General features: G+C 50.3%; 3 protein-coding genes across 12 annotated transcripts in view; all 3 read right to left on the bottom strand.

The window, feature by feature from the left end:
- The window catches only part of PLCH1 (phospholipase C eta 1), a 77308-nt gene extending 76700 nt beyond the window's left edge, over positions 1-608 (bottom strand). For all 8 annotated transcript variants that reach the window (XM_085513702.1, XM_085513701.1, XM_085513703.1 and 5 more), the window contains exon 1: positions 474-608. The gene's annotated coding sequence lies outside the window, so the exon portion shown is untranslated. The remainder of the gene's footprint in view (positions 1-473) is intronic.
- Positions 609-1403: 795 nt separating this feature from the next.
- Positions 1404-5238, bottom strand: MISO1 (mitochondrial inner membrane subdomain organizer 1). 2 transcript variants are annotated; one of them, XM_085513445.1, is made up of 5 exons: positions 4963-5238; positions 4640-4699; positions 3303-3456; positions 2658-2818; positions 1404-2112 (listed from the first exon to the last, which is right to left on the bottom strand). In XM_085513445.1, the coding sequence occupies exons 2-5, from the start codon at positions 4640-4642 to the stop codon at positions 1846-1848; spliced, it is 585 nt and encodes a 194-aa protein (XP_085369571.1). In that variant the 5' UTR covers positions 4643-4699; positions 4963-5238; the 3' UTR covers positions 1404-1845. The 2 variants fall into 2 exon arrangements, with proteins under 2 accessions (XP_085369571.1, XP_015727666.2); XM_015872180.3 differs by lacking the exon at positions 4963-5238 and adding an exon at positions 4792-4894.
- Positions 5239-5443: 205 nt separating this feature from the next.
- On the bottom strand, positions 5444-15396 carry SLC33A1 (solute carrier family 33 member 1). 2 transcript variants are annotated; one of them, XR_014933451.1, is made up of 7 exons: positions 14552-15396; positions 10862-11052; positions 10469-10532; positions 10049-10233; positions 9020-9137; positions 8471-8686; positions 6568-6828 (listed from the first exon to the last, which is right to left on the bottom strand). XR_014933451.1 is itself a non-coding variant. In XM_085513444.1 (6 exons), exons 1-6 carry the CDS (start codon positions 15306-15308, stop codon positions 6661-6663), a joined length of 1635 nt encoding a protein of 544 aa, XP_085369570.1. In that variant the 5' UTR covers positions 15309-15396; the 3' UTR covers positions 5444-6660. The 2 variants fall into 2 exon arrangements, 1 of the variants encoding a protein (XP_085369570.1); XM_085513444.1 differs by lacking the exon at positions 10469-10532 and having other exon boundaries at positions 5444-6828.
- Between the last annotated feature and the right edge of the window lie 75 nt (positions 15397-15471).

The following is a 15471-nucleotide window of genomic DNA, read 5'->3' as shown; positions in this document are numbered from 1 at the left end:
GCCCGGCTCTGCCCGCTGGGACCCGCGCTGTTCCTCCACTCGCAGCCCCGCAGCTCGCGGCCACGCGCCCAGCGCCGAGTAAAAGCCCCTCACGACCGCTCCTTAAACAAAGGAACCGAGACCGCTCCGTCGGCCTCGGCCGTCTCCGTCCGTCCGGAGTTCAACAACTCTTCACTCCGACACTTCGCTCCGTCGGAACCGAAGCGCCGGGGATGACGCGGCTGCGAACGACCCGAGCGCGGCCCCGGGACGGCGGCGACCCCCCGGGATCTCATTCCCAGCGGGACGCGCTGCGCTCAGCCCGGGACACGAGACGGAGCTCCCGGTGCAGCCGCCCCGTCCCGGCCGTAACTCCCCCGGCGCGGCTCCCGCGGGACCGATGGCGGCGCAGCGCCCCCCGCCGTGCTGCCGCCCCCCGCCGTGCTGCCGCCCCCCACCTCCCGGCCGCCCAAAGTTCCGGCACAAACCCGCACCTCTCCTCCTGCAGCTCTCGGAGCTCCGGCCGCCGCGCTGCTCCTCGCGGGCTCCCCCCGTTCCGCCGCCCGCCCCCCGGTTGCTCAGCCCCGCACGCCCCGCAGCTCGCCGTCTCCGACCCGCTCTCTCCCCGGTTCAAACGCACGGCGCCGCCGCCCGGCCCGGCCCGCCCTCCGGCGCGGAGCTCAGGGCAAACCCGGAGCCGCCCCGGCCCGGAGCGGAGCGCCCTCCGGCCCCGCAGCGCAGCGCCGCCCGACGATCCAGCCCCGGTGTTGCGGCGGCCCCGAGCCCGCTCCCATTCAACCTGCTCCATTGTGTGCCCGCGGGGCCCCCGCTGCGGCCGCAGCCCCCGGCCCTCCCCCTCACCGGGAGCAGCGGGCAGAGCCAACGAGCCCGACCGCCTGCGGGCGGCACCTGCTGCGGGGAGCGCCGCCCTCGGCTCCCGCATCTTCCGCGGCGCTGCCCCGTTCGCAGCTGGGATCGTTCGTGCGGCTCCTCACACGCGAACCGCAGCACCCCGCACAGCCACGGCTCTTTCCTTTCCTCGGCGCTTGTGCTTATTCTTTTATCTTGCGGGGGAGGAGATGCTTCGGTTTTGTTCTCACGGCTCAGCCCGGGCTGATAAAGGAAAGAGCACCAACAGCACCTGGTGGGATCGACGTTGTCACCGCGGCCGCTGTTACCGCACGCGGGCAGCACCATTAAGGACAGGTCCGAACTCAAAGACAGAGCCCTGCCCCTGCACAGCCCTTTGTCTCGGCCTGAAGGAGGCTCGTGGCGATGAATTCTGCTATAGCTCACTGTCCGGTGTCTCACTCCTTTAGGAAATACACAGAAAAATGCATGAAGTTCTTCACTCACATCATTAAGAGTGAGGGAGATGGCACACAAAGCCCAGCTGTCCGGTACATAAAAAGCCACAACAAACGTAAGGAATGCAACCTTTATTTGGGGAATATTTACAGCCCCACACCTGGTGTACACGTCACACTGCTTTGAAAAACAGAACAAGTTCTTGGCGAGCTCTGGTCCCTTTTTCCCATTCCAAAAGGTTTCTGTCCACCCGATTTAGGTACCTCCAGAACCATCAGGAAACAAACCATCCTGCTGCTCACAGCTGTGGGGTCCCCAGCAGGGGGAACCAGACATGTGACTTAGGATGCTGAGGAACAGTTTAGCTTAACACCACTTCCATTCCTGTCCCGCCCAATATAACCACGCTTCTGTCCCATACAGATTAAATGAGACAACACTTTGTAGCTCCAGACAAGGAACCCCCAAGTTCAGGGGTTGTTTGCATCAGTTTACACTGTACACGAAGCAGGTAACACACATCACTGCCCTGCTTCTATCCGGCCTCCCACCCCATCCTTAAACTTTGCTTCTCAACCAGCTCACAAAACACTTCAGTGTCTGCATGAAGTTACTGCTGCTCATACGACCCCTAAGCCTTTCGGAGAAGCTTTCTTCTTTCCATATGCCCTTGTTTTTCCTCAAGGCTTTCAGCTCTGCTCGGAGAAGTCTTTTGTGCAGCTCCCAGAACAGGTGAGAATCGTGCTGCAGTCCTTCTATGCTCGCTGCTCTTCCAAGCCCTTCTCTCAGGACCTCCTCATTTAAGCACACGCTGGAAAATCGGCCCTACAGAACAGCACAGGGAATGTCATGTTCCCTTACCCCTCACAGCAGTGCATGCATGCACAGGTGCGTGTTGCCATGGAGGTACAGACTTGACTCCTCATCGAATCTATGCTCACACGGAAAGAAACTTTTAACGCTTTTTAACATGTTTAACTGAGTTGAGCAAAACTCAGCTGACCTTTAAAACAGTACTTGAGCAAGAGGGCTATGAGAAGGCACTGAGTGGGTTGAACATTAAGCCCACCTGAGCCGCACGCTGCAGCCAGACTGGTCCACAGATACCTTCATCTCAGAGTCTGATTGACAAATACATCACTTCAGATTTGTGTGACTATTAATCCAAGCTGGATGTGGCTCTGGGCAGCCTGGTCTGCTGGTTGAGGCAGGGAGGTTGAAACTGGATGATCATTGTGGTCCTTTCCAACCCAGACCATTCTATAACTCTATGAAATGGCAGTAATAACGTTCTCATGTTCTGAGATAACTGTATGATCACAGTCAGACCCCACAGTGCAGATTTAAGTCATTCTTACCACCACACTTACCTTATTTACTATGACAAGGCACTCGAGTGCCAAGTGCTCCCTCCCGAGGAGCTGGAACCAGATCACTTGGGAGGGTTTCAGCTCCCTCTGGATCCACTCTGTGCCCTCGGGGGTCAGCTCCACGCCGGCCAGTCTCACCAGCAAGAGACCCTCGGACTGCCCTGGGTGCAGACACAGCGCTCCTTTACCAAATGCAGCAGGCAAGTCAGCTGTCATGCTTTGCACACAGCCTCAGCTGTTGCTTATGAGTCTATTCCCACAGACTTTATAAAAAATAAATAAATTCCAGGGTTTTTTCTCCCTGGAATGAAAGGAGCCATGCAAACAAATGAACTGCCTGGATACTTTGAGTTTTGCTGCCAGAAATATATTGCAATGATGCTCCTGCTATTAAAGCACCAGCAAGCTCTTCCTACAGAGCTCTCCTCACTCCTTCCCATTCCTCAGTTTCCCACCTGTACAGTATGGGAAGACCAAAGGGCAAAGCCAGACTGTGACTTCATGTGTGTGTCAGCACCGCCCTCCATACAGGCACAGCGCCTCATGCTCCATTGATTCCTGACCACCAGCTTCCAAGCCCAGGATTTAAGAACTCCTGACCTCCTTCTGTGCGCACTCCATTTCTCTCTACATACTTTTACTTACATTTTCTCTGTATCGAGGTGATGAAAGGAACGCTAATGGGAATGTGCTCAACTTCCAGACCCTTCTCAGTGACACGATGTACTTTTCCACGCAGTTTCACGTTCTTTTGTATGAAGCCCGCAGGAACATCCAAAGCATTCGTGAACTTTGTGGTCTGTTGACAGGAAGAAGAGCAAGTGTTAAAAAAGAAATAGACATAAAGCAGCTTCAGTCAAATCCAACTTCTACAAACAGTCCAACCTGTGCAATTATTTGGCCATTATTTGTGCTGTTAGGCAGCAATGAGCTGCAGGCACAGCATCTCTCACACTCAGGAACGCTCCCCATTCTGCAGGGTGTGCAGCACAAGGTATGGGCACGAAGGCTGAGAGAGAAACAAATGGATGCGTTCGAGCAATACGTGCTGAGGTCAACTTGATTCACTGTGAAATGAGGGTTAAGGAATGGTCCAGATGGTGCCAGAGTGGGGGAAAGGAAGCCAAGAAGGGTTTGAAGACACCAGCAAAGAACAGGCACAGCAACAACAAAGGGAGAGTGGAGGATTGAAAGAACAACACGGCCTTTGATAAGGGAGTAAACAGGAGAGGGACAAAAGCAGCTGTGCACCTTTGAAAAGATCACAAGATGACCGAATTTGATACTAGATTCTGTTCATAACAGGATTCAAAGGAGAGTTATATGATCACGCAGGGAAACAAAGCTTAACAGCTGCAGTGCAGGAACAAAGCCACTGCTCTGTGAGGGGACAGAGGGGAAAGATGCACTGGGATGGCACAGAGCTCACAATTAAGAATCTTAATTAACTTGCAGAGCTCTCACTGCAGGAAACCCTTTGCAGAGGCCTGGCACGCACTGCCAGCACACCGATGGGAAGAACTGGGAACAGGTTGCCCAAGGAGGCTGTGGATGCCCCATCCCTGCAGGCATTCAAGGCCAGGCTGGATGTGGCTCTGGGCAGCCTGGGCTGCTGGTTGGTGACCCTGCACACAGCAGGGGGTTGGAGCTGGATGAGCACTGTGGGCCTTCGCAGCCCAGTGCCATTCTATCCTGAGCACTGCACTGGAAGAGCACAAAAGCTGCCAACCCGCAAAGTGCAGCTCCATGGGGCAGCGGGGCTGAGCAGTGCACAGGGATTCATTGCCTTGTGCCACGGGGCAGGACGGGACCCGACGCACCGGAGCCGGGGAGGGACGGGAGCAGGGCCCCGAGAGCCGCATTATCGCCGTGCGGTGCCGGCAGGGGGCGGCCATCCAGCAGCAGCGCCGTGCGGTGCCGGTGAGCTGCGGGGCGGCCCCGGGGGGTCCCGGCGCTGCGCAGCCCCGTTCCGCCGCACTCACCATGCGGACGCTCCTGGCCAGCACCAGCAGCCCGGCCACCGCCACGCCGGCACTGAGACTCTGCGGGGAGAGGAGACAGAGACGGCGTTCAGACACCGCGGGCCGAACCGACACCGACGCCAGCACCGACCCCGGCCCCGCCGCCCCGTTACCCGCACGAGGCCGAGGTGCGCGTCCGCCCACTCGGAGAGGCGGGCCAGGCCTTCCGCCGCCCCGCCGCGCCGCTCCGCCATGGCCACCGCTCCGCCCCGCAGCGATGCCCGCCCCGCAGCGCCGCCCCGACGAGAGTCGTTCCCTGCCCGTACCCAACGCTCTGAGCTCACCGGACGGAGCGCAGCCCTCCGGCACCGCACGGCACCATCAGCTGCCGGCAGCCTGAGCGAACAGCGCTAACCCGGTAGGAACTGAACGACCGCTGTCACACTTCACATCCATCACCACATTGGAGATGTTCTGCGTGGAGTTCAGCTGTGTATCAGTTGAGCAGTTCCCGATGTATTTTATGACCAGCAGGTTACAGTAGCACCTCCAGAAACAGCATCAAAGCTGCAGCGTAAAAGTTAACTGAAACATGGATGGATTCCGTTTCCTCTTCTGGCACCTTCATTACATCACGTATGAACTCAGTGCACACCCCTGTGCCCCTCCAGTCTCCAGTTGCTACCAGCTTTGTTTTTTCTGGAGCATACAGGAACAAAACGGTGCACAGCCTGTGCCCCAGCAGGAGCTCAGAGCACAAAGCTTATGGTGCAACACTTCCAGTGCTGACAAGGCGAGAAACAGAGCACGGCAAAGCAGATCACGTACCTTTCAGAGGCATGTTTAATTGTTTTAAACGATGTACCATATACATCCATCACCTCACAAGTGCCCTGTCTCCAGCAGTACAGTAAACTTGCTGTACATCACTAAGGCACTCAAGAGAGAAGTCATTCTTCATTAATGCACCAGGAAATCTCCGCTATAAAGGATCAGCACGATTTCTCAGCAGCCGGAGCACACCACGTCCCCTGCCTGCCCTAACCACGAGCAGGATGGATGCCAGCTGGCCAGGAATTTGGCAAGTCCATCATCACCAAGTCAATTCCAAAGGCACCATCCTCTTTTCCTACCCCTAGCTGGGATGAGAGACATTTTTTGCTCCCCAACTTATCTTCAAATTTCAGCACCAAAGGGACCAGCACTGTCAGTTAAACCCATCCAAATGACTGCCTCCAGAGGGGCTGCGAGCCCTCTCCTTTCGAAGCCTGTCTTCTATGTGCTAAGCCCTACGCTGGGCAGTTTGCACCGCCAGGACTGAAGGCTCAGAGTGTTGTGCGTTACCCAGGTCCTGCTTCCCTTTCATCAAGAAATCAAAATGCTTTGAAACAGAGGAAATAATAAATTAAACAAATGTAACTTTGTTTATAAAAATATTTTCTTATAAATCTTTAAAGCTTATAAAAGCCAGAAAATACATTTAAAAGAATCTCTGAAACATTAATTCATCCTCTGAGGCGCAGTTACAGTTCAGAAGGTGAGAAGAAACAAAGCCCAAAGACACGTTACGTTTCTCTTCCCACAATGAACTCTGTAGTACGATGTGCTTAAGCTCCCAGCCAAACGCCTCTCGCATCCTTCCCCTGCTCCACTGCCTGCACCACATCGTTTGTTTGCAAAGTAAGGATTGGAACTCAGCTAACAAAGCTGCTGTTCAGATAAACGTGGCACAATTTGCTTCCCTGTAGTTACCACATGGAAAACTCAGAGGCTGATTCTATTGGAAGCCACGACTCTGAAGCTAGAGCATGGGGATAGCTGTGTAGTACATGGGTGCCATTTTCTCATCGTTACACTCTGAACCTGAATTTTCATATTGGGAAGGTAAGTGGTATCACATACACACATACCACTGCTTCAGCCACGCATTTTTTCAGCAACTTGGCGTGTAAAAATAACTGTATTCCTGTTTATTGATTATGGGATACGTCTCTGTAATAAAACTAAAACCACCTCTGAGTCCATCCAGTATTTCAACAGCATCAGTTGGTCCTCTTGCACTTCCATGCAGACTGTCCTTCATCCTGCAGCTTTTTGAACTTTGGTCCCAGCAGGAACCACCAACCGAACCCCAGAACGACACAGACGACAGATTCCACGTAGTAACCGTCCAGGGTGGTGACACAGGAACCGCCGGCTTTTGTGCAGAGCTGAAAGGCAGAAGGAAAAGGCAAGGTGTGAAGTATTGCCTGGCAGATGCAGCAACACAAGGCTTGCAAGCAGCACGCACTGGATAGTTACAGTTCAGTTGTTCTTTCACGATTCTAACCAAATAAATCTTCCTCTTTTTCTTACAGAAATAAGGGGAGAGGCTTTTGAGCTTGCAGTTAGTGTGAGAAGCAATGAAGCTTTGTTATAAAACATTTGAGAAATGGAGATTATTGGCCAAAGCAGTAAACTCTAATAAAGAGGTGAAATGATTCTTAATTTCATGGGGCTGAAAAAGAGAATTCCTATCAAACTGCTTCTTTAGAAATTACAACCCTGCACCTCACACAGGGAACCCACAAACACACAGCACAAAGCGAGCAGCCTGCAGTATATGACTGAAGAAAACAGGCCTGGGATGCTTCTTAATTGAACTGAAAGTTAAAAACTCATTGAGGGGATAAGTGCTTGGTACATGGCAGTTCCTGCTATTATTCATCTTTCATTACTGCTATGATCCCAAGATAAAGCAATCCTCTGCACAGAGGTTCTGCCAGCATGTGTGTGATTCTGAGCTGTGTCAGAATCAGATTAGGAGGAAGAAGGGAGTGGTAGTGAGGGAACACTGCCAGCTGGAAGGATGCAGAAAAGCACTGGAGGAATGAGCTGAAAGAGCAGGGCCTTGAGTGCTACAGATGCCAGGATGCAGGGCACCTAGTCAGAGGCAAGCTGGGATGCACGCTGAAAAGGCACAGTAAGCAGAAGCAGCTTCTCCACTGCAACTAGTCAGAACTGCAGCTCCACATGTAGAAATCAAACATAACTCATTTGAACACTCTGCGTGCTTAGAGGACCTCCACATCCCAGAGTCCTGTACGCACAGAAAGGCATTCAAGACTAAAATCTCAATTACAAGTGTGGAACAAAACACCACACAACACAACCCCACACACACTTCCACTCCTCCATGTCCAGACAGTTGCATTAAAATTTTTCATTTGCTCACAAGGAGGCGAATTTGAAACCCAGCATCCCAGGCAGCTGTGAGTGCTGTTGTTTGATCCGTGCACAGCAGCACAATATGTTCTCTGTTCTCTTCCACAGGGCTCCCCAGAACTGGGAAGGCAGCCAGCCACACTGCTCAGCTTTATGTGGAAAGCAGAGATCAAAGACAGCAAAGTAACATCACGGTAGAAGGTACCAAGGTATATGGAGCAAGGAAGGCTCTAGACAGACTGAACTAAAACCTGCCACAAAGCTGCAGTGACTTGGGGCCCGCCAAGCACACAGCACATACTTACGCAGCTGCAGGCTGAGAAAAGTTTACTCAGCAACTACAGCCTCCACACACTGCAGAGGATGCAGCACTGATCTAGTGCTTCCACCATCAGCTTTTCTCTCCAGTTAAGACAGAAAGGGACAATTACTCTGCAAGCAGAAATCTTTGGTGAAGGTGTTAACTGTGAACAATGCACAGATAAAAACAGACTGAATTTTACCAGACATGAAAAATCAGTTCAGTTAGTGAGAATTTTTAAGTGTGAGCAATGCACTGTACAGGTTTCCCAAGGGGAACAAGAAATACTGAGAAACAATCTTACCAAGAAATAATTGAATAGAGACCTTCACAGCCTCCAAACTTACTTCTGCCTCAAGTGCATTCCCACAGGCCTGTTCCTGGGCTCCTATACACTCTTTAACCGTGAGTGGATCAACAAGCCAGAGTGCAACAGTGGATGGCCAGTTCCCTCCCAGATTGGACACAGTATTGAGGAGCGTCATGTAGGTTCCTCCAATCAGTGGATCACTGACTTTGGCATTAAAAGCCATTATTGCAACATACATGCTGTACAGAGAGATCTGCAGGAGGGATAAAAACCCACAGGGCAGTAAGGTGTTCCCAGTTCAGACAATGACAATAAAAGCCCTAACATAAACATTGTTTCAAGTGATTACTTGACTTCAGCAACACTGATTCAAAAATAAACTCAACAGGTTAAAGTAGCACAACAGAAATCACTCTTTCAATTTCTCTACTAATAGCAAGTTGCTTGTGATGCTCGCATCAAGTCACAGAAATGGGTCCAGTCATACAGCACAACAGATCGCTCCCTATGAACAAAAGTTGTTCATGGCACTTCTAGTCCTCTAGATATGGAGTACCCCCCTGTCCTCCTCTGCTTCCCACCTTACCTGATGTAAAGCATAGCTCAGCAGTACTACAACATAGTAGTAGATAGGAAATCCTCCTTCATGTCTTACTCTAGGAGTCCACCACACCAGAAAAGCAAATTCCAACCCAAGAAGTAATCTGCAGGAATAAGATAGATAACGTGTACGTCAGGTGATTCTGCCCACATTTCTGTACCTTGATACAAAACAACTATCAAACACTTGTGCATATAAAATATATTAAAATAGAAACAGCTGACATCTAGTTAGAACTATCTTGTATATAATTACCTATTTGATATTTAACAAGCATTGAAATCATAAACACTTTAAACCTCAACAATTCTCTCTCCCCTATCACTGTGACACTGCCAGACCTCCTATACTAACTTCTCTCCCATCCCTCAGACAGAAATTTGTAGGAAGCAACACCCAATATACAACCTATTTTATTTTATTTTATTTTTATGTTAATGAAAGCATACGTAATTACATTGGAGTACAATCAAGTAATTAATGTCACAGATCAAACATCCATCTACTAAATAAAAGCACTGAGTACCTTGCTGGATTCCTTGGCTTGCTCCAGAACTGGAATTCCTACAGAATTCCATGAGCAAACTCCCACTTAAGATACTCAATACAAATGACAACTCCTCAGTCTATACCCACTTAATTCACCTTCTATTCTCAGAGATCTCAGTGAAGCACACATCTAGCAGATGTTCCCAATGACTCACCAACGCAATGAGCCTCTCTTACATCACCACTAAATTACACCAAGTCCTAAATTTAGTCAGAACAGTCCATGACCAGGGCACTGTTGACATCGAGTAAGAGCAGGAAAACACTGCTCCAATACTATTGTATTCATGTCGTGAGGACGCAGCACACTGCACTCCCTCACATGTCAGCACGTGCATCACCTTTGAGGCACAAGACAGAGCTCAACTTACTATGAAGTCAGAGTTACACAGCAATTCCAACACTTGATCTGAATACACAAATCACCACTGCTCAATAAATCAGGTTTTGTTTGTGTGCTTTTACCTAAAAGGCATAGCTTTGTAAAACGTGTTCAGCGGCTGCGGGCCTGCTGTGTATTTGCTGATAATCAGAGGCAGTATTATCTGTAAAGGAACCATTGGAACCGCCAGCAGAGCCAGATGCTCCTTAGGTACTCCCTCTTCCACCAACTTGAGTCCTGTTACTGCATCTGCTGCTGAAAATCCAACCTGCAACATAAGTTAGACAAAATAAACCAGGGAAAACGGACATTGTGTGACTAGAAACGAAGTTCACCTGGTATCAAATACACACAGAAATGTAACAGAGTACAAATTGGAAATGAAAGTCAATTGATTTCCAAATTGGTTCTGAAACAAATTCTACACTTGCACTCTATTCTTGTCATCAATGCCAAAACTCTACCAGGAACGTTAAGCACAGCAACAGTGATCATGCCCGTACCTTAAAGGCCTGCTGGTATCCAGAACTGCCAAGAGGATGCCATGGAAACCTAGTTTGTACTGAGCTGTGGATTCCAGGAATACGATTTAGGTTAAAATAAACATTTTCTGTCCTTTTAACTGCAGACCACACAAAGAGCCTAACTGTAACGAAGCACATTTAAAAATAAACTACTGCAACAAAAGACTGCAATCAAACTTCTCTTCAGTGCTTGGTAAACACTTAAATGTTCAGACAAATGTTTTGTGTTGTGCAAGCAGTTGTGTTTCCAAACTCTGTGAGAATTTGGAACCGATGACAACCATGAGCGAAGCTGAGATACAAGTTACATCACGGGGACTGAGGAACCTCTTATAATGCTGGCATCTAACATTCTTAAACGTATTTCCTTACCTTTGCTGTGAGAATCAAGAGACAGAACGTAAGAACTGCTGGCATCTTGATTATTGAGAAGAGCAGCTTGTATGTATCAGTGATGCCTTTTGTTTCTTCTTTTGTTGGCGTTAATTCTTTGTTTTCCTTTTTGAAAAGGGCCACGAGTGTAGTGGTAATTAAAAAGACAGCTCCCCAGAAAAACAGGAAATCTAAAGCAAAGAAAAGAGACATTTCTCCCAGCAACTGCTAGAAACATCTGATTAACAATTTACTAAGTAGGAGAAGCATGGCCGTTTTGCAACAATATAAAGGACAACTAGTAATAAATAATTGAATAGAGGCATTACTCACTGACCCATGTAAAAACAAGCAACAAACCAAAGCACAAGCACAAGCACACAGCTACAGACAGCAGCAGGCACAGCTCTTCTCTGCTCAATCCAGAACCACGTCTGCTTGAGATTCTGACAGGGCAGCAATCGGGGCCACTTTGCTCAAGTTCTGTGTATTAGCACAGTGAGCACAATGGAAAAGAGAACAGAAAAGGGAACATTTTGAGGAGCTGCACATAAAACCACCAGAAGTGAACAAAGGAGGAGAATAAAGACACATTTAATAGTTACATGACAGGATGAGAAAAACCAGTGTTGTTCCACCACTCTCCAGTTAATTCATCATGCAGTCACACAACCATTTTTCACCCCAGTTCTACTCCATTTAATATCTACTATCCAAACAGTCCATTTAGTATCTACCAACTAAAGGAAACAGATCTACAGCCAAACAAGCATAATGATGTTCTGACCAAAGCTCCTATGCAATCACCATGTCACCCAAAGAGATGTTTTAAGAGGATACGGCATTTGCTGTCTTTTAAGCACTCTGTATTAAGCAGATATGATATCTGTTAAACAGTGGGTTTGCAGGCAGCAGTAATGAAGCACAACATCATTTCATGACAAGCACTTTGAGTTGGTGAGATGATATAAGATAGTCCCAGCGTCCACCTCTGTGAAAGAGGCAAGAAAGAACTCAATCACGTGCAGGAGGGTGTAACAAAAGCGACCTTTCATCTTTCTGATCAGAAGCCACTGCAGAAGCCTCAAGTTAACTGAAAGTGAGAGCTGGTGAAAGGGTAAAGACAGGACCAAGGTTTCATCAATCATTAGCTGCTCATTGTTGGCAGGAAGAAGCAGCACAAGTGAGGAAGCAGGCATGGAAAGGCTGCTCCAGATGTACCCCAGCACGTATGGTTTAAAACAAAAAATGGCATTTCAAACTAACACCTGCTGCTTCCACATCACTTATATGTCCCTCTTCAAAAGTATCTTCAAAGAGATACCTCATAGCCAGCACTGCTCCTTCCTCTATTGTTGTTGGGGTTGGTTTGTTGTTGTTTTAAATACCCTGACAGTATCTTCTGACTAAACATCAGTGCTTGGAGCCACGCTGCTCACAGCTGCTGCATGCACAGGACACCCAGGAGCAGCGCTCTGACAACAGAAATAAGTGTTATCACTGCAGCACGAGGAAACAGCTCTGAGAATCAACACATGAATATTCCTGATCACATCAGCCCTGCCAGGTGCTACACAGCAATAGCTAAATTAGCTACAAGGCCACATACAGGAGTCTTAACAAAAAATACACCCATATTACCCATATTTTTTAATTGTAGATGTATTTTAGCATTTCTGGTGCCACCAGTGCCACCCGTCCCCATCCCTGCTTTATCTCTGCCTCCACACTATCACTAGGAAAACAATCCACTGTGCCAGTGTAAAACCAAACTTCAAAACTCAACCAGGGATAGAGCAGGTTATAAAAATATCAGCGAGGTGTGGAAAAGGGCTGTCATTTCATCACAGCAGCTTTAGTAATGACATAATGACATCTCCCAGCAGAAAGCACGCCCTGCAGTCAGTAGCCAAGATAAAACTTGGCTGCCTTGGAGAGGCTCCTTCTTCCCGCAACTCCCCTCTTCTTTTATGCTACAGGAAGCTTTCATATGACTGTATCTAACTGCTCAGGAATCAACAAACCTGCCCAGTGAGCTTTCAAAGGAAAAATAAAATAAGTCATTTGAACAGCAAAGCGCCAAAGTCCTGAGGTACTGGCTTGTCCTTTCCATAAGACAGGCACTCAGTGAACAGAAGCATTCAGGGAGCTGAACTGGCAGAAAAGCAGCCACCTTCCTGCACTGCGAAGTTCCCTACAGCTCTACTCCAGCTCTGAGACAGTCAGCACCAGGATCAGAGGCACACCTGGCCTAACACAGCTGCCTTGTGGTACTGCTGCTACAGTTACTACTCCACAAGCATAGACATGGTGAACCGAGAGGTACAGTCACATGGACAGGGAAAGGAATCTTCAAGTCAGTTTTGCTCCCCTAAAATGACATCTCCTGCAACTGCAATGTCAGAAATATTTACTTTACTTACTCCACCCAGATTAATACTCCAACACAGGTCAGACAGGTTCTATAGGTGCTTTGATTTTAGCACTTTTTTAAAGGCAGCATGTTTCTAAGAAAACCCTTATAAAAGCAGAACCAAACTCAAAAAGACAGCAACAACACACCTTGGAGAGCAAAGGTAAGCAAAGACAAAAGAAGCTCTAAGCACACGAGTGATTCCCAGGTTGCATCAGCAGTGAAAGACGTCAGTCCGCTGCTGCAGCGAGAGGGAAGAGACACGGCAGCACTGCTGAACTGCACAGCAAGGAGAAGCAAGGACAACCATCCAGCAGGGGCACTTTGAGGAGTACTCTGTGCTTGCTGATATACGGACAAGACACAGGAGAAGTAAGCATCCCTAGACTAACAATTAGATAAGGATGCATTATCAGATTCTGTTCAATTAATTAAAGGGAAAAAAAATCCCCCCAAATCAATTTAAGGGTGACCACCCTTTACAGACTGGAAGTATAGTCAAGACTAAACCCCTCATCACCTCTATGTCTGCCAACACCATTTTCACCATCTGGGAAGAAGATACTTGCTTTATTCTCTCTGGCCTTTCATCCAGATGTTCCCAAAATGCCTCCTTAAAGAGACAAAGCTTTTGTTGTTTTATTTTAAGCAGTACTCTATTCCACAGTTGTTAAGCTAAGAGAAGTTAAAGCAACCAAGTTTCCAAAGCACTGAGCTCAGCCTGATCCCTGATTTGGCAGATCTCCCTCACTCAGCCCAGGGAAATCTGGGAGCTCAGACAGAATCACAGGACGGTTGGGTTGGAAGGGAACTTACAGCTCATTCCACTTCAACCTCTGCCACAGGCAGGGACACCTCCCAGCTCAGGGTGCCCATGGCCCCATCCAGCCCAGTTCTAAGCACCCCCAATTCTCCAGGCAGCAGTGCCAGGGCCTCATCACTCTCCATGTAAAGAACTTGCCCTTAACATCTGACCTAGATCTCCCCTCTTTCGGTTTAAAGTGACTCCCCCTTGTCCTATCACCATCTCTCATATAAAAAGTTGCTCTCTCCTGTTTATAAGCCCCCTTCAAGTGCTGGAAGGCCACACTGAGATCTCCTCAAAGCCTCCTCTTCTTCAGGCAGAAAATGCCCAGCTGCCTCTGCACTTCAGGCCACAATCTCTGCCAGTTTCCTGCACTTCACAGGACTGGCTCTGAACCACGCTGTACCCTGGGCTCAGGGAGGGAGCATCCCCTTCCTCGTAGTGGTGTGCACGCCGGGTATCCAGGCAGTACCTGAGAGGGTGACGATGCCTCGGGGCTGGGGCTGGAAGCGCAGGTACTTGTTGCAGAAGGAGGCTGACTCCAGGGCCAGGAAGAGCACGTTGCCCAGGAAGTAGCCGGCCGTCTGTCCCACCGAGTTGCAGGTGGAGGCGTAGCCCACGTTCTCCCGGGACAACATGGTGAGGGCCCAGCCGTCCACGGCGATGTCCTGAGTGGCGGCCAGGAACTCGAAGAGGAAGAAAGTCACGGTCAGAGCCACCACGTCGGGGCCGCGGCCCTGCCCGTCGCCCAGCAGCGCGTCCACCTGCGTGGACAGGTAGATCATGAACAGTCCCAGCACGTACTGCGTGGGCACCAGCCACGACTTGCGGCGGCCGAAGCGCCGCAGGTAAACGGCGTCCACCAGGGGGGCCCAGAGCAGCTTGAGGCTGAAGGGCCAGAAGACGAAGCTGAAGAAGGCCTGCTCGGTGTAGCTGGCGTTCTTGCTCTGCAGGATGAGCGGCACAGAGCCCGCCAGCCCCAGCGGGATGCCCTGCAGCACGTACAGCGCCAGCAGCAGCAGCACGCTGCCCAGCTCCGCGCGGCAGCCACGCGGGCCTCGAGTCGTCGGCGTCTCCGGCGGGAGCAGCGCCTCGGCCTCGGCGCCCACGGGGCCGTCCCCGCACACCGCCAACGAGGGCGGCACCTCGCTCCTCACGTCCAGGCAGTGCTGGTGGCTGCCGGGGCGGCGCTGCCGGCCGCCATCCTTGGCCGCGATGGCGGGAGACATGGCCCCGGGCGGGCGGGACGGGCGGCTCCACACGGAGCGACACACGGCGATGAGGAACCGCGCCGGCACCACCGCGCCGGTACGGCACGGCACTTCCGGTCACGTGGAGGCGGCGGGGCAGGCGTGGCTGCGTCCCATTGGTGCGCGGCGCCGTCCGTGTCGA

Source organism: Coturnix japonica, chromosome 12, assembly GCF_054131305.1.
Source record: "Coturnix japonica strain WE chromosome 12, WE-NBRP24, whole genome shotgun sequence".
NCBI classification, from domain to species: domain Eukaryota; kingdom Metazoa; phylum Chordata; class Aves; order Galliformes; family Phasianidae; genus Coturnix; species Coturnix japonica.
This window is presented reverse-complemented; position numbering and strand designations above follow the sequence as displayed.

Excerpts from the sequence above, each read along its gene's own strand:
- SLC33A1 (XM_085513444.1), bottom strand. The coding sequence starts at position 15,308 with ATGTCTCCCGCCATCGCGGCCAAGGATGGCGGCCGGCAGCGCCGCCCC. Across the intron at positions 9,138-10,048 it reads TACAAAGCTATGCCTTTTAG|ATTACTTCTTGGGTTGGAAT; the intron begins GTAAAAGCACAC and ends TTATTCCTGCAG. Across the intron at positions 8,687-9,019 it reads TGAGCTATGCTTTACATCAG|ATCTCTCTGTACAGCATGTA; the intron begins GTAAGGTGGGAA and ends TCCCTCCTGCAG.
- MISO1 (XM_015872180.3), bottom strand. The coding sequence starts at position 4,872 with ATGGCGGAGCGGCGCGGCGGGGCGGCGGAAGGCCTGGCCCGCCTCTCC. Across the intron at positions 4,700-4,791 it reads CGCACCTCGGCCTCGTGCGG|AGTCTCAGTGCCGGCGTGGC; the intron begins GTAACGGGGCGG and ends CTCTCCCCGCAG. Across the intron at positions 2,113-2,657 it reads GCCTTGTCATAGTAAATAAG|GGCCGATTTTCCAGCGTGTG; the intron begins GTAAGTGTGGTG and ends GCTGTTCTGTAG.